Raw genomic sequence first — 22257 nt, 5'->3', positions numbered from 1 at the left:
TTGGATGCTGTTGGGATGACAGGCCACCTGACCTGGCTGTGAGCTGTCTTGCTTGTACCTAAGGGTATAATTATGTGGTCTCAGTTGTTCCTTTTGGTTAGGGTACTTCATAAATGATTCTGGCTCTTTTTCTTTTCCTTTCTTCTGTCCTCTTGTCTGGTGCTTTTAACTTTTCACTGTGCCTTTGTTTGCCTTCTAGCTATGTGCTATTTTGATGGTGGTGATGGTGATGATGATGATATTATAATTGTATGAAAGGCTTTTAATTCTGTAAATTAGGGTTTTGAGCACAGTGCATCTTGAGCAGTGTCACCCCTTTAATCGTCCTTCCCCATTTCCTCCCTTCCCATCCTTATCTGCAGGTTACACAGTTCAGTCTTTACATAATGCACATTGAATATAGTGACTGCATTTGCTCACCTTTCCTCTCTCCATTTGTGTCCCCCCACTCCTGACAAAACACGTTTCTGCTTCCTTGGTATTTGTTTTGTTAAACAGTCTATTAGTTCAGAGGAATTACTCCCTTGGACTCCTCAGGAAGAACTCAGTGATCCTTTTGGCCAAGCTCAAAGGTGCCTGCCTCTGGCTCTTCCTTCCTGACTCTATAGGAGTCTGGTACCTGTGTTCCTGTGTGCCCCTTGCCCAACACCCCCCCCCCCCCCCCAATCATCTCCCATTTTCAAAATGGAGCTGTCAGACTTCTCTTCCAGCACTTACTCTTTCATGCTGCTTCAGGCAGATTCCCTCCTGTTCTGCCCTGGTCCTGCTGTGTCAGTTTGCAGGCAATGTGAGGCTCCTGCACCTCTGTCCTGTGGCCGTCCTGAGTTTCCGTCCCGAGTATAGATTAGGGAGCTTCAGGAATGGCCCTTGGTCCCCTCTCTTGAAGATGTTGGTAGGATTTGTTGTTTTAGATATTTTTACTTATTTGTGTTCATTTTGCACACTGATTCTTACATCCTTTTAGGAATGATGGGTTTAGGATGATGTGGTCTTGGTGCACATTGCGTTTCTGGCTGAAAACAGATTCTTAACACTTCAGAATTGCTAAGTTTGGGATTTGAAAGCACCACTGAAAACCCAGGTCCAAAGCTGCTATGGTGGAAGCCACTGCCTATTCTGACATGGGCTGGGGTTGGGGGAAGCCATTGTCTGCTCTGGCCTGGGTTGGGGTTGTGAGAAGCCACTGTCTGTTCTGACCTGGGCTAGGGTCGTGAGAAGCCACTGTCTGCTCTGACCTGGGCTAGGGTCGTGAGAAGCCACTGTCTTTTCTGACCTGGGCTGGAGTTGGGGGGAGCTGCTAACTATTCTGCTTTGGCTGTGGGCTAAATGGTGACTAATGTGCTCTAGGAAGTGATCTTGGCCTTTCTGTAGTGTCCCTCACTAGGAGTTTTGAGAATCTGCTACTGGTAGGGCCAAGTGCTGCTGGTGGTTCGTGGACTGGGCTCACACAGTGGCATTTGTAGTATATCAGGTGACCCCAGAGCAGCTATTGTTCTGTTGGAAGTGGGTTGGTGGAGGAGAGCAAGTAAGTGGGTGTTGTTGATGGCCTGAGGCTCCTTCTGCTGCTCCCCATCTTCAGTGGCCACTCTGTAGGTCCCTGTACCCTGGCTTCCCTTGCCCTGTCCCTGTTGACCTGGCTGTTGGGGCACGTGGAACTGCAGCCTGTGCTGGTGTTTGTGGCAGCTTTGACTGGGGCCACTAAGGTCATTGTTTGGCCTGTGGCACAAGATGGAACAGTGGTGGGTGTGGTTGCTGGGTACAGCTTGCCTGAAGGAGGCTGGACTATCTACCTTTCTAACATGGATTTTGTTTGTCTCTACATTGCCCAGCGTCAAGGTGTAGACCCTTTGGAAAGCAACAAACAGATGAGGGCAGCAGGGGGCTTCTCTGCAGTGTTGTGGGTGACAGTTTGACATCCTTGAGTTTAAGGTGACTTTGTCTAGACCAAGTATGTGAGCCCAGGGACTGTGTTTGCTCTGTCACCTTGAGTGGCATCTGAGCTGGGCACGGAGGACCCACCCCTGCTTTCCCTCAGGCAGCAGCTTGCTGCCTGCTGCTCCCTGCTACAAGACAGTTGTTGTGATAAGCTCCAGACTACATGTGCTGGCACATATTCTCAGAGGTGTTTTGCAAATTGGGCTGTGTGTTGAGTAGACAACACTTTGCTTGAGACTCCTTACTGTGGCCAGAGCTGCTTAGACACCTGTTGAGTTACAGCCATGTGTTTTTGTACGTTTGTGGGGACTGCTGCCTCTATGCTTCTGTGGACACAGCAGGATGAGTGGGACCAGGCGAGCCCCTGGGGCCCTATGAGCGTGTAGGCCAAGCTGAGGCCTCAGGCGCCATCCTGACAGCTGTGTCTCTCAGGGTGGCAGACACAGGAAAGTGCTGCTGCTGTGATCTCTGGCAGAGGGTAACTTGATCGTGGAGTCTGTGTAGGTACATGTGGAAACTTCCAGGCCGTCTGCCATTGGAGACTTTGTCTGGCACAACAGGGGCCACAGGTGCATCCTCTGTTGCCAGCCTCCTTACTCCAGACCTTGCCTCTGGCCAAGATCAGTGATGTCTTCCCTTTCCTGGGGGGCTGCTGCACTACCCCACTCTACCCTGACACCTGAGGAGTCCTGTTGCTGCCCACTCACTCTCTGTGTTCCCCCTCATTGAGGTCTGGTTTCTACTTTGTTCTCTCCTGTCTCCCAGCCACAGAGGTGTTCTGGTCTTAGATACTTTTTCCTTTTCCTTTTTTTTTTTTTTTTTTTTTTACATGTTTTGGCAACAGTAGGGTTTGAATTCAGGGCTAGGGAAGGTGCTCTACTGCTGGAGCCATGCCTCCAGCTAAGATCTTATGTACTTTAAACAAACCTTTCCCAAAACAAATCCTTGTATTTCCAGATGGGTAGTTTGAATGACACACATTCTGTCCTTTTCCCCTAGGTTTGTTTGTAAAAATAATGGTGTGTTGTTTGAGAACCAGCTGCTTCAAATTGGACTTAAGTCTGAATTTCGGCAGAACTTAGGTATGTGTTTTTAATTACTTAAGAAAACATCTACAGATTATGGGGAACTGCCAGGTGTGGAGTGGTTGTCCATGCCTATAATAATCCTCGCATTCAGGAGGCTGAAGCAGGAGAACTACAAATTCTAGGTTAGCCTCTGTCTTATAGTGAAACCTGTCTTAAAAGGAAACAAACCACTAAAAACAAAACAAATAAAAAGAGAGTAGAGGATTATGAGACATGTTTACGAGTCATACATTGACAGAGCATTTGTATCTGGAATGTGTAAGGTGCTCCTTTATACAACTAGCCACTGGAGAATGAACAACCTACTTTACTATAAAATGGCATAGGTACTTTCCCAATGCAGATGAGCAGATGAGCAGGAAACCCACCAGAAGATGCTCTTCACTGGTGGTTATGGAAGCACAAACCAAAACTACAAAAAGCTGCCGCCTCATAGGTGAGGACAGCCACCTCACATAGACAGACAAGTGCAAGTACTCTTGAAGGTGCACAAAGGTAGCATTGTGGGTGCTGCTACTGGAGATGTGAGATGGAATGCTTGCTGTGGGATCGGGGTAGAGGCTCTGTAGAGTTGAGTATAGGATCCACAGTCTTACGTGGAGTAGGCACAGAAGGGAAAAGCGGGGTCTTGCAGAGATGTGTGTACTCAAAGCAGCCCAAAGTAGGCAGAGTCTACCCTGTGTCCAGTGGATGAAAGGATAAACAATATGCCAGAGATGTGCAGTGGGGGAAGGAGATGCTGGCAGAACCTACGTGTATGGCATTAAAGACATTTCACAAAGGGAGATAAGCCAGACTCAAAAGGTAAAGTACTGTGTCATTCCACGCTCAAGGCCCCCAGAGCAGTCAGACAGAGAGTAGGACTTGGGGGCCAGGGGCTGGGAGGAGTCAGTGTTTAGTGGGAACAGTTTCAGTTGGGAACATGAGAAAATTCTGGGGGCTGGGGATATAGCCTAGTGGCAAGAGCACTTGCCTCGTATACATGAAGCCCTGGGTTCGATTCCCCAGCACCACATATACAGAAAACGGCCAGAAGTGGCGCTGTGACTCAAGTGGCAGAGTGCTAGCCTTGAGCAAAAAGAAGCCAGGGACAGTGCTCAGGCCCTGAGTCCAAGGCCCAGGACTGGCAAAAAAAAAAAAAAAAAATTCTGGAGGTAGGTGGTGGGGTGGTTGCAAGATAATGCAAATGTGCTAGTGCCCATGAGCTGTGCATTTAAACATGGCTGAATTGTCTAATTTAGGTAATGCTAGTTTTTTAAAATTTGGAATTATAATTATGTTTAATAAAACTATACATGTAATATAATATATACATCTAATGTAACTATACTGTCCAATAATTTAAAGAACAGAGCTGAGATAGGAGATTCTATACAGAGCTGAAACTAGACCACCTCCCCACGCATCACATTCTATCCCCCTTTTATAACTATCTCATCTGTAAGTATACAAAATTATTTTACTACGTGACCATAAAAATATCAGTTCTGGGACTGGGAATATGGCCTAGTGGTAAAGTGCTTGCCTCATATATATGAAGCGCTGGGTGCAATTCCTCAGCACCACATACATAGAAAAAACTGGAAGTGGCGCTGTGACTCAAGTTGTAGAGTGCTGGCCTTGAGCAAAAAGAAGCCAGGGAGAGTGAGCACATGAGCTGTTAAGTGTTCTGAGCTCTGCAAGGTTACATATGTCCCATGTTGCTTTTGGTTTCTCATCTCTTCTTTGCTTCCAACCCCCATGCCAGCTTCTTCCAAGTAGCCTGTGAATTTTCAGCTTCCTTTTTGGCTTCTACAAACTTGTGGCAGGCAAATTTTACACCAAGCTCTGGCGTAGCTAGCTGGTTGCTGAGTTATTCAGCCTTCTCAACATCCATCCCACTCCTCCACAGCCTGGTCAATCTTCTTTTCAAGACCTGACTTTTCAACTTTTTTCTTTTTCACAGGAGGTTTAAATCTATCATAGACTTCGAAATCCTGAGTGACCTCCTACCATTGGGCTTCATTTGAGGACTGTTCACTATGAGATTCTTTTTTCATTCTTCAACTTACCTTTTCTGGAGCCCTTTTTTTCCCTCTGAATCTTGAGACTGAAGTTTTCTGTTCAGAATTTTTTTTTTTTTGGCCAGTCCTGGGCCTTGAACTCAGGGCCTGATCACCGTCCCTGGCTTCTTTTTGCTCAAGGCTAGCACTCTGCCACTTGAGCCACAGCGCCACTTCTGGCCGTTTTCTGTATATGTGGTGCTGGGGAATCGAACCCAGGGCCTCATGTATAAAAGGCAAGCACTCTTGCCACTAGGCCATATTCCCAGCCCTGTTCAGAATATTTTTAATGCAATTCTTGAAATTTATACCACATATTTATGGGAATTCCAGAAGGGCACTCTTCATATGCATTTTCCTAGACCCCGGGCTCAGTTTCGGGCCCATCTTCTGGGAAATTGGAGGCATCTGATTTCCTGCTGGTTCCATTCTCCTTAGCTGCTTGTAAGTTAAATTTGCAGTTCTCGGGTATGACTTCATCTTTAGAATTGGACTATCACTTTGATTTAGGCCAGGAGGCAGTAGCCCACTCCACATCCTTCCTTCAGCCAGGAAATGGCTGCCCGGCAGCCACCTGAGGACCCCCGCCAACATGGTGCCTTTGGTTACGCTAGTTTTAGTAAGTTATCAATCAAATGCAGTTATCTCAAGAGATCAGAGAAGACCACTGCACTCATTGCTTAAGCAGTAAAGCATTACCAAAATGTTTTAAAACTTAGGGTCATGTTTTATAAGTGAAGGTGTAAGGTCCACCCCCGGGAGGGCTCCATGCAAATGTTCCCCACCTGCTTAAGTCTGTACCCAGTACCTGCATTACCTAGGTAACTGGTCCACCTGGAGGCCATTACCACCTCCTCCTCAGAGATCAGATCCAATCCACCTAGCCATATATCCCACCTTTTCCTATATGATCCAGCTCTCTTTCCTTTTCTCTCTTCTCTCTCTTGCTCTTCTTCTCTTCCCCTTCTTCCTTCCCTTCTGTCTCCCCGTGCCTCCATCTTGTACGGGCTGGCAGTTTGCTTTCCCCAATAAACTTCTTTCTGCCTGAACCATGTGGTGGGTTTACTTTCTGGGCAAACCTTACATCTGGGGCCATGACCTGGGAGGGGACAGAGTCAGGAGTCGCTGGATCTCCTCCTCCTCCTTCTGCTCTTCTGAGGGTTAATCCACCTCCTTGATCGCCCCTCCTTGGACCAAACTACTGAAAGCCAGAGGAAACTCACTTCAGACTTCTCCCCTTTACTATTGTTGGCTGTGCATCCACTATACTGTCATCTCCTCTCTAAGTCTGGTGAGTTACTCCATCTATAGGTCCTCTGTCTGACCACACCAGAGGGACCCCTTGTGCCTTTTTGGCCAGCCTGTTCTCATTTCAGGGATGCTGCCTGAATCAAGAATTTGACTCTACATCCTTGTGGGCACCCCTCCCTCCCAAGATCTACATCCTTACAGACTCCCCTCTAGGTCCTTATTGGACTCCTATGTCCTCACCAGACTACGCCATAAAGGCAAAATGTCTCCTAGGTTAGAAAAAGTCTCAATGGCCCAACCTTTTCGCTTGTGCCCTCCAGGGTGTGACACAGGCTGGGTTCCAGGGGACCCCCCCCCCCCCCCCCCGCCTCTTCCCAGCTTCCGCTCAAAGGCTAGCCATTCTGGGTTTGATCTACTCCATAAGCCAAAGGAAAAAAGTAGGCAGTTTTAGGGAAATAACTCAGACAAGTATTTGTGGTCAATTTCTAATAAGTTACAGCTCCTGCCTCATGAGAGTTCTTCCAGGCTTCATTCCAGGACCACCAAGGGACAGCTGCTGCTTGTCTTCTCCCAGAGGGGCCTTTACCCTCTGCCTTTTACCCCTAATGTCAACGCCTCTTGCCATCAGGAAGTAGCCCGAGGGAGTCAGCACCCTTTTTCATAATTGTTAAAAGGCAGGAATGTAAGGTCCACCCCGGGAGGGCTCCATGCAGATGCCCCCACCACCTGTTTAAGTCTGCGCCCAGTACCTGCATTATCTAGGTAACTGGTCCACCTGGAGGCCATTACCTTCTCCTCCTCTGAGGTCAGATCCAATCTGGCCATATTCTCCCACCTTTTCCTATATAATCCAGCTCAACACAGTCCCTGCTCTCTTTCCTTTTCTCTCTTACTTTCTTTGTCTTCCTTCCCCTCTGTCTCCCTAACGCCTCCATCTTGTGCGGGCTGGCAGTTCTCCCCCAATAAATTCTTTTCTGCCTGCACCATGTGGCAGGTTTCCTTTCTGGCGAACCTTACAGAAGGTACCTATGAGCCCATGATCTTGAATATACAATGAAACCTCTCAGTTTAAAGAAACAAAAAAGCCCCGAACCTCACTGGGCATTGGTGGCTCATATCTTTAATCCTAGCTACTCAGGAGCCTGAGATCTGAGGCTCACGGTTTGAAGCAAACTTGAGTAGGAAAATCTGACTCTTATCTCCAGTGAACTGTCAAAAAGCTAGAAGTGGAGCTATGGTTCAAGTGGTAGAGGGCTGGCCTTGGGTACAAAGGCTCAGGGACAGTGCCCCAAACCAAACAAAAAAAAATGAGCCTCTGGATTGGAACATGTCTACATGTAAAGTCTCTTTGTAGTAAAAACTCCAGCCAGTGTTTGCTTGGGAGACAAATGAAGACATGTATTATTTTGTATTATCAACAAAATGTTTTAAAGTACTCATCACATATTTTAAAAATTACTCTATAGCAAGATTAGAATGTCATAAAAAGTTGACAAGTGGAAGCCAGGCACTGGTGGCTCATGCCTATAATCCTAGCTACTCAGGAAGCTGAGATCTGAGGATAGGGTTTAAAGCCAACTTACTTTCAATTAACCACCAGGAAAAACAGGAAGTGGCTCTGTGGCTCCAAGGGGTAGAGCACTAGCCTTGTTCTACAGTGCTCAGGCCCAGAGTTCAAGCCCCACAACTGATAAAACGAAAAGTTGATAAACTATATTTTATAAGTTTTTCAGTACCAGTGGGTAATGTTTTTCTTAAGTTCAAGATAACAGCTAAAGATCCGTAACTTTTTTTCAATTAAATTTTGTCGACAAGGTGTTGTGAAAAGGGCACAGTTACATAATAGGCAGTGAGTCCATTTCTTGTGATATCTTACGCCCTGTTTGTCTATCCCTTCCCTAGGTCAGGTAGACATATACACAATACCCAGTGTACCAAGAACATATACAGTAGCCACGTGGCTTATGCCAAAGGAAATTCACCTAGAACTTTAAATATAATGTCAACAACAGAGTTTGCTTATCTGCCGGGGTCCTTCGCCCCCGGCGCTCTCCTGGCCAGCGGGAGAGGCGGGAAGCGCACCCCGGCCGAGGTGAGCCCAGAAAAGGCAAAGAGTCGGCGAACCGCCGGTACCCAGCCCCCCTTCAGCGGAGGACAGTCAGACAGTGTGGGAGAGAGTTCCCGCGGTTCCCGCTTTATGGAAAAGGCTGCGCTCTCAAATAGCTCCGAGAGCGGCCGGCAGGGGAGGGGGTAGCGCGCTTAGCTAGGGGCTATGAGAGGCGGCCTGAGCTGTCCATCAAGGGTGGAGGGCCGAGGGACCTCCGCCTCCGGGTTCACCACCAGCCGCCATCTTGGCTACACGTGGTCCCCAGGCTGGGAGGCGGGGCCAGCTAGAACCGCCTTTCCGGTTCCGGACCTGGAAGGCAGGCGGGGCTAACAGCCACGTGGCCCCAGGGCTGGGAAAAGAGGCGGGCCAGCTGATTGCCTCTTAATGCTGCCAGGCGGTGCCCCACACTTATCCTTGTCTTACATGATCACATGTACACAGCTGCTGAGCTATTGTCATCCACTGATAGGCCTAGTCTAGAGCTTTTTATGTTTAGTAGCTGTTTGGTTTTAGATACATAATGTAAGGTCGCTGACCCAAACCTGTGGAAATACCATTTGACAAGAAGATTTTTGTTTCGCAGACCTGGTAAAGATCCGTAACTTTTTTTTTTTTTTTTTTTTTTTTAAATTTTTTTTTATTATCAATTGAACATAAATTTTTTTTTTACAAGGTGCTGTGCAAAGAGGGTGCAGTTACATAGTAGGGCATTGTGTACATTTCTTGTGATATCTTACAACCTGTTTTCCCATCCCTTGTCTAGGTCAGGTAGACCCATATGCAGTATACAATGTATCAAGCACATAAGATCCGTAACTTTTGCAGTCTAGTATACTTTAGTTCATTTTGATAATGCTCTTCCCTCAAGATCATTAGTAATTATATATTGTTATTAGGTATTTCTATATAAACTTTCTCTGTCATTTTCCTATATTTCAAAGTTTTTCATATCAAAGTAAATGCTTGTCATTTCTTCATAGTCTCAATCTTTGTTTTATTTGTTTTGTTTTTATTGCCAGTCCTGGGGCTTGAACTCAGGGCCTGAGCACTGTCTCTGGCTTATTTTTGCTCAAGGCTAGCACTCTACCTCTTGGGCCACAGCTCCACTTCTGGCTTTTTTCTATATATGTGGTGCTGAGGAATCAAACCCAGGGCTTCATGTATACGAGGAGAGCACTTTACCACTAGGCCATGTTCCCAGCCCCCATAGTATCAATCTCTAAAAAACTGTTAGAATAGATGTAATGTAGAAATTGAAAAATCTATCATGACTTTTCTGTAGACATGCAACTCGACATACTAAAACAAGTGCCTTAAACGTAACTCCTGAGATTACCTTACTTGCGTTTGGCTTACCTTCTTTTAAAAACAGTCTTACGGTGTCTCTTCTTGTCCATCTTGGCTGGCCTCAAACTCTGTCCTCCTGACTTAGCCTCTTGAATGCTACCGTTACAAGTTTCTGGCACCTGGCTCCTTCCTGCAGGTTCTTGCCTAGTGCTTCCACTTCCTCTTTTTAAATTCTATCCATATAGTTTTACCACAGAAGCCTTTCTCTTATTCCAGTATAAAACTGGTCTCTCATGCTCATGTGGTTTAGCACATTGATTATAATTGGCATGCTTACAGACTTGGTAGGCCATATTGGTCTTTCTTCCCAGTGTTTTTTCTTTTTGTTTTGAAAGGCTGGAGAGTTGTTATCTAGCTTCATCTGTATATTATTTTTCTCTCACCTTCCTGTCTCCTTAGGACCATGCTTGGGTCTGTCTGTTACCACTAACTCATAGGCACTTTGGACTTGATACACACTTTATTTTAGTAGGACTTGTTGATCTTTCAAGTTCCTTTCCCAGCACATGGGAAGATGGACTTGGCAGTTACATCTGATGTTGGCAGTCACTGTTCCTTGCACCAGAGGAAGTTCCAGAGACTGGGAAGTCCAAGAGCCAGATGCCAGAGACCTGGTGTCTGTGGAGAACACAGCTGCCTCTCTGAATAAGACTTCACCTCTGTCCATGGCTTCACCTGGCTGTACTAAAGGAATGACACCAGACTGCTTTATCTTTTCAGAGGAGAAATCTAAACCTTGAGGTTTAGTTTCTTTTTTCTTTTTCTTTATTATTTTGGTGGTTGTGAATGAATTCATGGCCTGGTTGCTGTCCCTGAGCTGTTTTGCTCAGGCCTAGTGCTCTACTACTTTAAGCCGTAGCACCACTTTCAGTTCTTTTTGAGTGGTTAATAGAAGATAAGAGAGTCTCATGGGGACTTTCCTGCCTGGTCTGGCTTTAAACTGCAATCCTTGATCTCAGCCTACTGAGTAGCTAGGATTACAAGTGTGAGCACCCAGGGCCCAGCTTAGTTTCCTTTCTGAACTTCAAGGCTAACAGTGTTCACTAAGACCTGTAAGGCATTACTGTGCTCTGGTTAGCTATAATAGTGGAGTGTTGAGCATGTCCCTGTGCAGAGTTGATAGTCACAGTGAAGTGCGGGTGTGTGCGTGCGGGACTGACCTGCCCGGGAAGCACCGGCACCAGCTGGCTGTGCAGGTAGGTTCAGCCAGGCTTCCCTTGGCGAGGTGTGTAGGTGGTTTGGGTGTCACTGGAACAGGGCAGGCGGGTGTGACTGTGGTCCTGAGAAGATCCCTGGCAGCAGACCTGCCAGGGCCGGCGGACCTTCTAAACTCCGAAGCCCTCCCTGCTCAGAGGTGTGTGGCCCTCTGCCATGTGTAAGCCATGGACCGAGGCCCAGAGACAGGCACTGGGAGGCGGAGAACTTCTTGTTTTCAACTTCAGCATGCTATTTTTTAAGGCTAAAAGTAAATTGTTCATATATATATATGAAAATAATTTTATTGTTATTAAGGTGTATTATTAGGGGGTTATTTTATAAGTCAGTCGATGAGAAATTGTTAGGTTTAACAACAGTCGTGGGTCACAAGAATTCAGCTTACTTGGGGGCTTTAGGTGACATGTTTTTCATCAATGTTCAGGTCAAGTGTGGAGATGTGGTGAAATAAATTACTTTTTTTTTTTTCTAGGGCGGATGTTCATATTTTATGGTAACAAGACCTCCACGCAGTTCTTAAACTTTACTCCAACACTAATCTGTGCAGACGACCTTCAGGCTAATATCCTTTCCCTAGGCCCTTAGACGGACACAGTTACGTAGATAGGCAGCAAATAGGATGTAGAGGTGGCTTTGAAGAGAGTTGGTTTTGGTCAAAATAGCAAGTTATTTTAAAAATCATGTACATGTTTGTGTTGGAGAGTTGACTTTGGATGATACATTAAACATCATTTGGGCATGCATGTCTGCTTTTATCTAGCCCAGGGAGTCATTTGCTTTCTAGTTTGTTTTGCTACTCTGTGATGTTGGTAAGCCCTGACTGAGCTCTGGCTGCCTGTGGGAAGCCCCTCAGATGAGCAAAGCGAGCATCTGGTGACAAACCTGGGACCACGGGGTCTCTGTCCACGGGGCTTTTGTTTGCTTCTAGCAACCCTTTGTTTAGGCTGAAGACTGGTCCTTTAATGGTCACGAGGAATACCAGAAGAATGTTTCAGTTGAAGGAGACAGCCGGAGCCCACTGCAGTTCCTCTAAGCAGTGTCTTCCCCTGGTGCAGTTAGAGTGGGACCCAGCTCAGCCAGAGCGGGCTGCTTTGTCTTGGGCTCATGATCACAGGAGAGTGAAGCAGTGAGCTCTGTGGGGGGCAGATCCATGCTCATTCAAATATAAGCACATTTAAGCACAGTTAATTGAAACGGTAAGGGAGCTGTGTCTGTAGCTCAGTGATAGAATGCTTGTCCTAGCACAAGGCACAGTGGAAACAAAACACAGGCAGGACTAGCTGGGTTAAAGGCCTTGCCCGAGACCAGGAGGGTAAGTTTCTGCATACAGAGCCACTTTCTGTGTGTCCTCTTCTCTAGGGGTCACTGGACTCTATGGGACGGTGCGGTGGCCAGAGCCTGGCAATGTGTGGCTGAGGGCATAGCACATACTCAGGAGAGGCCGCCCAAGTCCTGTCTGCAGGAGTGTCACTGAGAGTCTTGTGCATGCTGCTCTCAAGCACCGTACTCAGAGCAAGACAGACTCTGGTTCACTCAAAACCCAGGGCTTCTCCTGACCCTTATAGCTATCGCTATGAGAAAGCAAGCTCTGGTTTCTCCTGAGAGTGACAGAGATCCATGTGTAAGGGCCAGAGCCACGGAGCACAAAGCCAAGACCAGGAAGGCAGTCCATGTGTAAGATGGCAAGGGTGCCCGGGCTGGCTCTGACCTGGCAGGGCTCAGTGTGGCACAAGGCCAGACTGGCGGTGGTCCTGTGCCTTGCCTAGCAGCGTGGCGAGCGGCCACACGGGCTCTGTTGCTTCTGTGGCAGGGCCAGCCGGCTGAGCCTACTCTTCCTGTGTGATCTGGACTCCTTAACACGCTCACATCTGAACCTGCAGACAAAGCCTGTGGACCCAACTGTGGATGGGGGTGCGCAGGTGCAGCAGGTTGTCAACATAGAGTGCGTGTCTGACTTCACAGAGGCACCGGTCCTCAACATCCAGTTCAGGTGAGAGCTGCTCATGTGTCTGGGTTGAGGAGTACCTGTGGCCACTGCCCGTGTGCTGGGAGCTGCTGGTCCCTGTCAAGTCTGGGTCCTTCCTGAGAGGACACTGCTGCAACTCTGTAAACTCATGCAGCAAGCTGTAGTTTCCTGCAGCTCCTGGGGGGTGGGGGGGTGGCGGCTGGGCCGTGACCCTGGTGCCGTACCACATTGCCTGTGGGAGCTTGCGTGCTCCTGTGGGGCTTGCAGGCGAGGGTGTTTGACTTTGCTGGGGCTGGCTCTGAAGGATGGCTGCAGGCGTGATGGTGACTGACTCTCTCTAGACCCTCGCCTAGGTGAGGAAGGCTCGTCTTGCATACCTGGGGAAGAGCAGAGTGGAGGGGGGGAGGAAGGTAGGTGTTCCTCTGGGGCCTGTCTAGGTCTTTGTTTGCCAGAGGAGCTGGGTTGAGAGAGGAGCTTAGTCTCCTGACTCGGAATGAAGTAGCTGCCCCAGCTTAGCTCATCTGTGCATGACACTCTACACAAGCTATGCTTGGTGCACTGGGTGGAGGATGCGGCTCAGTCCCTCTGCAGCCTGTGTGGCGTGTGCTGGGGCATACTTGGCCCTTTCTGGTGCCCCAAAGATTTTCCAAGTGACTTTCTGATGTGCACTTCTTCTCTGTGCTTGCAGGTATGGTGGCACATTCCAAAATGTCTCTGTTAAGCTTCCCATCACACTCAACAAGTTTTTCCAGCCCACAGAAATGGCTTCTCAGGATTTCTTTCAGCGTTGGAAGCAGTTGAGCAAGTGAGAAGGCAGGGTGGGGAGGGGCAGGGCCGCAGGGGCCCCTGGATAGGACAGTCTGTATGTGTAGGCACTAGCTTGGCTTCCCATACTGATCACGGGTGCTGTCTCTCACAGTCCACAGCAGGAAGTACAGAACATCTTCAAAGCAAAGCACCCCATGGATACGGAGATCACTAAGGCGAAGGTAAGGGTGATGTGGGAATGTCCTCAGGTAGGTGGGCTGTGGACCAGTGCCAGCGTCCTGATGCCTCTTCTTTTTCTGAGCAGATTATTGGATTTGGTTCTGCACTCCTTGAGGAAGTTGACCCCAATCCTGCAAATTTCGTGGGTGCTGGCATCATACATACCAAAACTACCCAGATTGGGTGCTTGTTGCGTCTGGAGCCGAATCTGCAAGCCCAGGTCAGGCCTCCAGGGAGGGGAGGCAGACGAGCGTGCTCAGATAGTTAGGCCCAGCTTAGAAACATAGATTCCCAAGTAGAGTTGCTTGGAGCCGATGGAGTCTTACCCACCCTATTAGTGCATGTGCTGTCTGCCTCTTCCCACAAAGGACCCTGGGTGCGGCCTTGATACTCCTCGTGGTGGCATTGCTCTCAGCTCTTGAAGTGCTACCTGCTTTAGTTCTGAGCTCTTGCTGAGCGCCACATTGCTGTTGTGATGGCAGCTTGCGCAGCGTTCCTCTGACGAAGCCCAGTGGAACCCGGTGTGTCCTAGCTCCAGGTTTTTGTCTGGTTCTTGTTGGTTGCATATGATTTTCAGTTCCCTCGGGTGATCCCAAGGATAGCATGGCTGGCTCACAGGGTAGGCGCACAGCTGGCTTTGTGAGAAGCTGTCAGACTCCTTTTTGGCAGGGCTGCGAGAGTGGGGCTTGGGCCTCTATGAAACGGTGATGCTTCCAGAACGGGGGGATCAGGGGAGAACTTGAGCAGCCACTGAGGCAATGGGAGCTCCGTGAGCCCACTGACCTACTGCTTTCTGTTCCAGATGTACCGACTCACGCTGCGTACAAGCAAAGACACCGTTTCTCAGAGATTATGTGAATTGCTGTCAGAACAGTTCTGATCCACAAGGATGGAAGATCGGGCTCGTGTTTGTGCGTTTCTCTTCGTCTCTACCATTTGTCTTCGTTACCGTACTGCAAATAAACACCTCTTGTCTGAACCCCACAGCACAAGGCGTCTCCAGCCCTGCACCTCCAGACAGCTCTGTGGGTTTGGATGGGACGCAGAACATGGTTCCAGAAGGGCTGCAGCGGGCCTGCCCCACCAGAGGAGGGAGCCTGGACCTGGGAAATCAAGACAGCCCTGGGGTTCAGCCTGGCAAATTAAAAGGGAAATTAGAAGTTTGAATGAAAGTGAAAGTTTTGTTGAAATTTTATTGAAGTGCTGCTGTTGGGCAGCTGACTTAATCTCAGACCCTGGAAACAACTCTGTCTGCTTGTAGCAGTGACTCTGGGCTCTGGCCATGCTGGGAGTGACACGAATGGCTTGAGGTGTGTGACTGACAAAACAGGCTGGGAAGTGTGTTCATACAGGTTGCTGTATCTCCACCTGATGGTTTCTGGGATAGGATTTTTAATTAGGGGCTAGGAGCATTTGCTTTACTGACTGTGGGCAAAGCTGCACGCTGTGCTCACCTCCATGGCCATTCTTTTCCCAGCCCCATTTGAGGCATTCTTTCTACTTGTTTGAAAGCTTCAATTTTCAGCTTGGTGGGAAAGAGTTCCTAGTGACTCTGGAGGGCATGGACACGACTCCTTTTTTGTTTTAAATGGGTGCAGTACACTGTCCGGGGTGCATTCTGGGACAGGGTGTTAAGCATGGAGTGGTGGAGCAAGACTACAAGGAACGAGACTCCAGGAACAGTGCTGCTTTCTCCTGGTTCATGGCTTTCCTGTTGTGGCCTGAGCGTTGCTGTGCTGCAGCCCTGTGCCTGCCAAGCCCTTACTTGAGGTGGGGTGGCGGGGGAGGCGTGGTTGGTCAGGAGATGACATGGCCAGGGATGAGGATGAGGATGGCAGCCTGTACTGTGCGGTGCTGAGGCTGTCCTGGGCTCCCGGGCCTGTGGGCTGCATGCCTCGCAGGCATAGGTCAGATGGGGCCCTGCAGGCCCAGTCTGCCTCAGCACGGGGCTGTGCATGTGACTCCTCTGGGCAGGAGCACAGACCAGGGCAGAGGCCTCGAGAGCCAAGGTGAGGACCTGCACTCTTCCCTAAGACAGGGATTGGCACAGGCGGGGTGGGCAGGTTCATCTGATCACATGCCCTGGCTGTCTGCACTTAGGACACTGTTGGTTCCTCTTGTTCACCGGAGCACCAGCCAACTGCACGTAAGGCCCTTCAGCCAGCCTCGGGCCACAGCTCCAGGGGTCCCTGGCAGAGGTCCTGTCTGCAGCCCCACGTGCATAGCCTGTGTGTGGGTTTCAGAGCAACCTCGTGTACTGGTCCCTGTGTCTTGTGGAGCCCACAGTCTGGCTGCAGAGTCTGTGATATCCAGCTGCCGAGGCTTGTGCTGCCGATGGATGGTCTGGCTGTGTGGTCAGAGCCAGTGGCTGGACCGAGTATCTTTCTTGAGTGTGCAGTGCATGCACTGTAGACCGTGCGGATGACCACCCGCCCGCGCGGCTACAGCTCGTGTGCTCCCTGGCGATGGTGTCTGGGACGTAGGAAGGGTGGCTACTGGAACACAGGCCTTTCCTCTGCATCTGGAGCCTCTGTCAGTTCAGAGAAAAATAAATTCTGGAGTGTGACCCGTGCCCATGTGTGGTCTTTGGAAGGGGCGGTGGGGGGAGCATCGTACATAGCCCTCAGTCTCTTTTGAGCATTGTGGGGGGCTGAGCACCAAAGACCTTGGGCCCCCTCACTTGCCCCTCCGTGCACAGCAGCCTTGGAGCAGGGCTGTCTCATAGACGACGCTCTGCCAGTGTGATTCTGGGTATGGCGGAGCCCCCTCTACCCGTGGTAGATGGCTTCAGTTCTTCAGGAGTATAGGCCTCTGAAGCTTCTGGTGTAGGTCTGTAAGACCAACGGGCACAAGGATTCCCTCACCTTGGGGACCCAGGGGGCTGGGCCTGGGCAAGATGGCCCCTGCCTAGGGAGCCTTCTGCGGTTGGTACAGATAGGGTGTGGGACCCAGAGAACTGTGGGTTCCACCGTGGACTTGGAAGAATCTTGAGTGGGAGGGGCTTAAGGTAGGGATGGTATCCTTTCAGTCCCAGCCCAACCTGGGGACACAGGTCTGGCTCAGCCCCTTGGAGCATCCTGGTGTCTCCACCTGTCTAGGTGTGATAAAGGTTCCTAGTGGCACAACCTGTACAGGAGATGAGGGGATGCAGGTGGCCTGGCCTTTGCAAGGGTGATGAACGTCCCAAGTCCTAGCCTGTGCGGGTGTGATGTGGTTCTGGCGTCCCACTTGTGTAGGTGTGATGGGGTTCTGGTGTCCTGACATGTGCAGGGGTGATGAGGGTCCTGACCTGTGGATGCGATGGGGTTCTGGTGTCCTGACCTGTGCAGGTGTGATGGGGTTCTGGTGTCCTGATCTGTGCAGGTATGATGGGGTTCTGGTGTCCTGGCCTGTGCAGGTGTGATAGGGTTCTGGTGTCCCAGCCTGTGCAGGTGTGATGGGGTTCTGGTGTCCTGGTCTGTGCAGGTGTGATGGGGTTCTGGTGTCCTGGTCTGTGCAGGTGTGATGGGGTTATGGTGTTCCGGCCTGTGCAGGTGTGGTGGGGTCCTGGTGACCTGTGCAGGTGCGATGGGGTTATGGTGTTCCGGCCTGTGCAGGTGCGATGGGGTTATGGTGTTCCGGCCTGTGCAGGTGTGGTGGGGTCCTGGTGACCTGTGCAGGTGCGATGGGGTTCTGGTGTCCTGGCCTGTGCAGGTGTGATGGGGTTCTGGTGTCCTGACCTGTGCAGGTGTGATGGGGTTCTGGTGTCCTGACCTGTGCAGGTGTGGTGGGGTTCTGGTGTCCTGATCTGTGCAGGTGTGATGGGGTTCTGGTGTCCCGGCCTGTGCATGTGTGATGGGGTTCTGGTGTCCTGGTCTGTGCAGGTGTGATGGGGTTATGGTGTCCTGGCCTGTGCAGGTGTGATGGGGTCCTGGTGACCTGTGCAGGTGTGATGGGGTTATGGTGTTCCGGCCTGTGCAGGTGTGGTGGGGTCCTGGTGACCTGTGCAGGTGCGATGGGGTTCTGGTGTCCTGGCCTGTGCAGGTGTGATGGGGTTCTGGTGTCCTGGCCTGTGCAGGTGCGATGGGGTTCTGGTGTCCTGGCCTGTGGATGTGATGGGGTTCTGGTGTCCTGGCCTGTGCAGGTGTGATGGGGTTCTGGTGTCCTAACTTGTGCAGGTGTGATGGGAGGATTCTGGTGTCCCAGCCTGTGCAGGTGTGATGGGGTGGAATCCTGGTGGCCCTGCTTAAGCAAGTGTGTGTGATTGGGGTAGAATTAGTTGGCCTGACCTGTGCAGATGTGTGCAAAAATTTGATCCTTGTGGGTCTTGGAATATGACCAAAAGGCCCAAGGAGCAGTCTTTGTCTGACAAGAACAGTTTTATTTAGCATCTACCTTTTTAGCGGGTGGTAGACTTCTCTTAAGATGGGTCTGGAAGCAGCTTCCTGCCCCACTGGGTGCTACTGTCACACACACTTGTCAACCTGTGCCCTCTCTGACCCATGAAAACCCCCTCTTCTCTCCCATCCTTAGTGCTTACCTTGTCCTCTGTGCACTGCCCACACCCTTGGGTCCCCATCTGACCACTTTTGGATCTCCTCAGGACCCGAGTGGGGCTGTCCCCCCCTTCTCTAGTGTGCGCTGTCCTCAGCACCCGAGTGGGGCTGCCCCCTTCTCTAGTGTGCGCTGTCCTCAGCACCCGAGTGGGGCTGCCCCCCCTTCTCTAGTGTGCGCTGTCCTCAGGACCCGAGTGGGGCTGCCCCCCCTTCTCTAGTGTGCGCTGTCCTCAGCACCCGAGTGGGGCTGTTCCCCCTTCTCTAGTGTGCGCTGTCCTCAGCACCCGAGTGGGGCTGTCCCCCCCTTCTCTAGTGTGCGCCGTCCTCAGCACCCGAGTGGGGCTGTCCCCCCTTCTCTAGTGTGCGCCGTCCTCAGGACCCGAGTGGGGCTGTCCCCCCTTCTCTAGTGTGCGCCGTCCTCAGGACCCGAGTGGGGCTGCCCCCCCTTCCCTAGTGTGCGCCGTCCTCAGGACCCGAGTGGGGCTGTCCCCCCTTCCCTAGTGTGCACTGTCCTCAGGACCCGAGTGGGGCTGTCCCCCCCTTCTCTATAGTGTGTGCTGTCCTCAGGACCCGAGTGGGGCTGTCCCCCCCTTCTCTAGTGTGCGCTGTCCTCAGGACCCGAGTGGGGCTGTCCCCCCCTTCTCTATAGTGTGCGCTGTCCTCAGGACCCGAGTGGGGCTGTCCCCCCCTTCTCTAGTGTGCGCTGTCCTCAGCACCCGAGTGGGGCTGCCCCCCCTTCTCTAGTGTGCGCTGTCCTCAGGACCCGAGTGGGGCTGCCCCCCCCCCAGTGTGCGCTGTCCTCAGCACCCGAGTGGGGCTGCCCCCCCTTCTCTAGTGTGCGCTGTCCTCAGCACCCGAGTGGGGCTGCCCCCCCTTCTCTAGTGTGCGCTGTCCTCAGCACCCGAGTGGGGCTGCCCCCCCTTCTCTAGTGTGCGCTGTCCTCAGGACCCCCTTCCTTGTGTCTGCTCCTTGGTGGGACTGGAGCTGGTGGCTAAGAGGTGACCTGCAGTTGGATGGTACAGAGAGGAAATGCCTTCTCTGCGTGTCAGGCCAAGATGAGCGGTGCCATTACCCCTGCCCTCCCTCCTGCTTGCCTGGTCCCCGTGTGTGGTGACGGACGGTGGGCAGCCTGGCTCGCCCTCTGTTTCTTAGGGGTGCTTAGGTGAGCCACATCAGAGGGCGCTTTGAGGCTCTGCCATGGCTAGGAAAAAAAGGTGTGCTACGTAGGCCCTGAGGTGCCGGGCTGACTCTATGCCTCCTTCCGTGGAGATCCCGGGCCTATTTGCCCCCTCCATGTGTTCCCCTTTCGCTCTCACGCAAGCCTCTGGCCAGCAGCAAGTAATGCGGGAGCGAGGGCCACGGGTAGGCTCCAGACCGGGTGTGGCTGCGAGTGTGCCCCCCCCCCCCCCCATACTCGCCAAAGAGGCCAGGTAGGCGTGGACATCTCGGAGTCAGCTTCAGGAGCTTCCGAAGTTTTATTCAGGGGAGGGGTTTGTATAACAGTAATGGCGGCAGGAAGAGGAGGGACTGACTGGGTATTAACAATTGGCTGATGAACTGTCCATCACGGTGATGTCACGGACCTTCCCGCAGAGGCAGAGATCACAACCCCCCCAGGACTGCCTCCCTGGGCTCAGGTCGGTGCCATTACGAGACATGTGCTCTGAGACAAGAGGCAGGGCTGGTTTGGGCCGACTTTCCGGTTCCGGACGGGGGGCGGGAAGGGGGGGAAGGTAGGAGTGGATAATAGCCACGCAGTCCCAGGGCGGGGACTGTCTTAAGGTATAGCCATCCCGACACTGAGGAGTTATCAAATGTGGTTTTTTTTTTTTTAATCTATGACCCCTCACCTCCATGGACAGGCAGGTCCTTTCTAGTCTCTGCACTGCCATGGGCCGCACGCACAGCCGCTGAACAGTTGCAGGGTGAGTGTGAGCTGCTGGCCTGGGGCACTGGGGTCTGGGCAAGGCAACAGGAGCTGTTTCTCATAGGTGCCAGTCGGGTGACAGCAGCTGCACTGGGTGTCCACTTGCTGGGTGTCAGTGTTGAAGCTGGCAAGCAGAGAGCAGTAAGGTCAGGGTGGCAGTTCCCCTTGTAGGCCACCTGAGAGCAGGCACGCCCTGGCAGGTGTGCCGGCCAGGCCCTCAGTGTGACCAGCTAGGCACAGAGGCAGGGCTAGGGCCTGGCCCCAGGCATGAAGCCAGCTTCTCAGCCCTTTGTCAGAGCAGGCTGACGCTGGGAGCTCCGTGGGCGCGTGGGCGTGTGGAGCCGGGCCTCCTGGGGAGGAGGGCGCCTGCCCGTGGCTCACCTGGCCGAGGAGGAACAGAAGCCCTCGCAGTGAGTCAGGGTCACATTCACCTCACAGCCCTGGTAGGTGATTTGCTGCTCCTGCTCCCGCAAGCTGCAGGGCCCTGGGCCAGAATGGAAAGAGAGAGAGAGGTTGCACTGTGACCACATAAAGCAAGCTCAGTGGAGGGCCCCTTCCTGACTCCCCTTCTCGTAGCGTGTCTGCCCTGCCCACGTCCCCGGAGCTCAGACCACGGCCTGTCCGGAAGCAAAGCCTGGCATCCTCTCACTCGATGGGCTGGGATGAGCTACGCTCAGATAGGCTCCCAGTTAGATGGGTATCTTGAGTCTGCGGATGCAGGGCCTGCCCAAGGCCAAGGAGACTATGTCCAAGGACAGGTGTCCCTTCTGTTCCCATCCGTAGGAAGGAAAGCAAAGCAGGCCTTCAGGGAGTGGAGATGGACTGGTATACCTCAGGACAGGTAACGGCGGTGGCACCACAGGAGATGGGCAGCCCCGAGGAAGGTAGAGGGCAGAGGGTGTCACCGGTGGCAGGAAGAGCTGCCAGCTGTGAGCTGGGCGTGACAGTGTGTGAAACAAGGGGGTCATGAGCTCAAGACCCACCTGGGCTATGTAGTGAGACTTTCAAAAAAGGAAAAACCATTTCCAACTAAAGTAAAAGAGAAAAACGACCAATGGGGAACTTGGGTTTAAAAAAAAATCACAGGCAAAACCTGTAATTCTGCCCTGTGCATCTTCCCACCTGTGCTCACTCATTCCTGGTCCAAGCCTGCCCATCCTCTCCACTAGGGTGTTCCCTAGCAGGCCTGGTGGCCCCGGGCCCTGCTCTCTCCCATGCTTCCCGAGTGCCTGTACCCAGCCCGGGGACCCTCTGCCACACCGTGGGGACACCCTCCCCGTTGGATGCCTAGGGTATGCCCCCGGACGGGACCCCTGGGAAGGAGGGGTGTCTCCAGGGGCGTGCGGGGGCAGTGCTCCGTTTGAGGGGTGCTCTGGGCAGGAGGCCATGGGAACTCTGTGACTTGCAGTGAGTGCCTAACAGAAGGCAGCCTTGGTTTCCAGCCCTTGGCCTCCTTCGGGTCACCCGGAGGAGGTGCCTTCCGGGGCTTTCATTTGTGTCTCTGCAGTCTGGGGGAAGTCACATTCTGGGAGCCCTCGAACCCAGAGCTCAACGGGGCCCTGTAGAAGGCTGTTACAGATGTCATCCGGAAGGAAGGTCAGTACTGCGTGGCATGGGTGCGGGGAATACAGCAGAGGCCCAGAGGTATGAAAGGGCCTGCTTGCACAGAGAGGGGGGCTCCTTGGGAGAAGAACAAAGATAGAAACTCCAGTCAGGTTCAGAAAGGCCTGGTAAGGTCAGGGACCTGGCCAGCCTGAAGGCACCAGGGGGCAAGGGAAGGCAAAGACAGGATGAGAGTCCTGCCCAGAGAGCTGTCAAGAGAGGCAGGACGGGGAAGACCAGGCAATGGAAACCTAG

General features: G+C 51.8%; 2 protein-coding genes and 1 pseudogene across 4 annotated transcripts in view; 1 reads left to right on the top strand and 2 right to left on the bottom strand.

The window, feature by feature from the left end:
- Nucleotides 1-16504, top strand: part of Ap2a2 (adaptor related protein complex 2 subunit alpha 2) — a 72427-nt gene extending 55923 nt beyond the window's left edge. For 2 of the 3 annotated variants that reach the window (XM_048361671.1, XM_048361673.1), the window contains exons 16-22: nucleotides 2935-3017; nucleotides 11458-11547; nucleotides 12852-12975; nucleotides 13640-13756; nucleotides 13871-13940; nucleotides 14024-14158; nucleotides 14741-16504. In XM_048361671.1, coding sequence (XP_048217628.1) covers nucleotides 2935-3017; nucleotides 11458-11547; nucleotides 12852-12975; nucleotides 13640-13756; nucleotides 13871-13940; nucleotides 14024-14158; nucleotides 14741-14818 — 697 coding nt within the window. In that variant the 3' untranslated portion in view covers nucleotides 14819-16504. The remainder of the gene's footprint in view (nucleotides 1-2934; nucleotides 3018-11457; nucleotides 11548-12851; nucleotides 12976-13639; nucleotides 13757-13870; nucleotides 13941-14023; nucleotides 14159-14740) is intronic. The other variant, XM_048361672.1, reaches the window with a different exon arrangement.
- On the bottom strand, nucleotides 4188-5602 carry LOC125362747 (annotated as a pseudogene).
- A 3795-nt stretch (nucleotides 16505-20299) lies between the features above and the next one.
- On the bottom strand, nucleotides 20300-21008 carry LOC125361698 (mucin-6-like). The gene is made up of 2 exons (XM_048360274.1): nucleotides 20782-21008; nucleotides 20300-20524 (listed from the first exon to the last, which is right to left on the bottom strand). Exons 1-2 carry the CDS (start codon nucleotides 20928-20930, stop codon nucleotides 20347-20349), a joined length of 327 nt encoding a protein of 108 aa, XP_048216231.1. The 5' UTR covers nucleotides 20931-21008; the 3' UTR covers nucleotides 20300-20346.
- Nucleotides 21009-22257: the final 1249 nt, after the last annotated feature.

Source organism: Perognathus longimembris, chromosome 13, assembly GCF_023159225.1.
Source record: "Perognathus longimembris pacificus isolate PPM17 chromosome 13, ASM2315922v1, whole genome shotgun sequence".
Taxonomy (NCBI): domain Eukaryota; kingdom Metazoa; phylum Chordata; class Mammalia; order Rodentia; family Heteromyidae; genus Perognathus; species Perognathus longimembris.
This window is presented reverse-complemented; position numbering and strand designations above follow the sequence as displayed.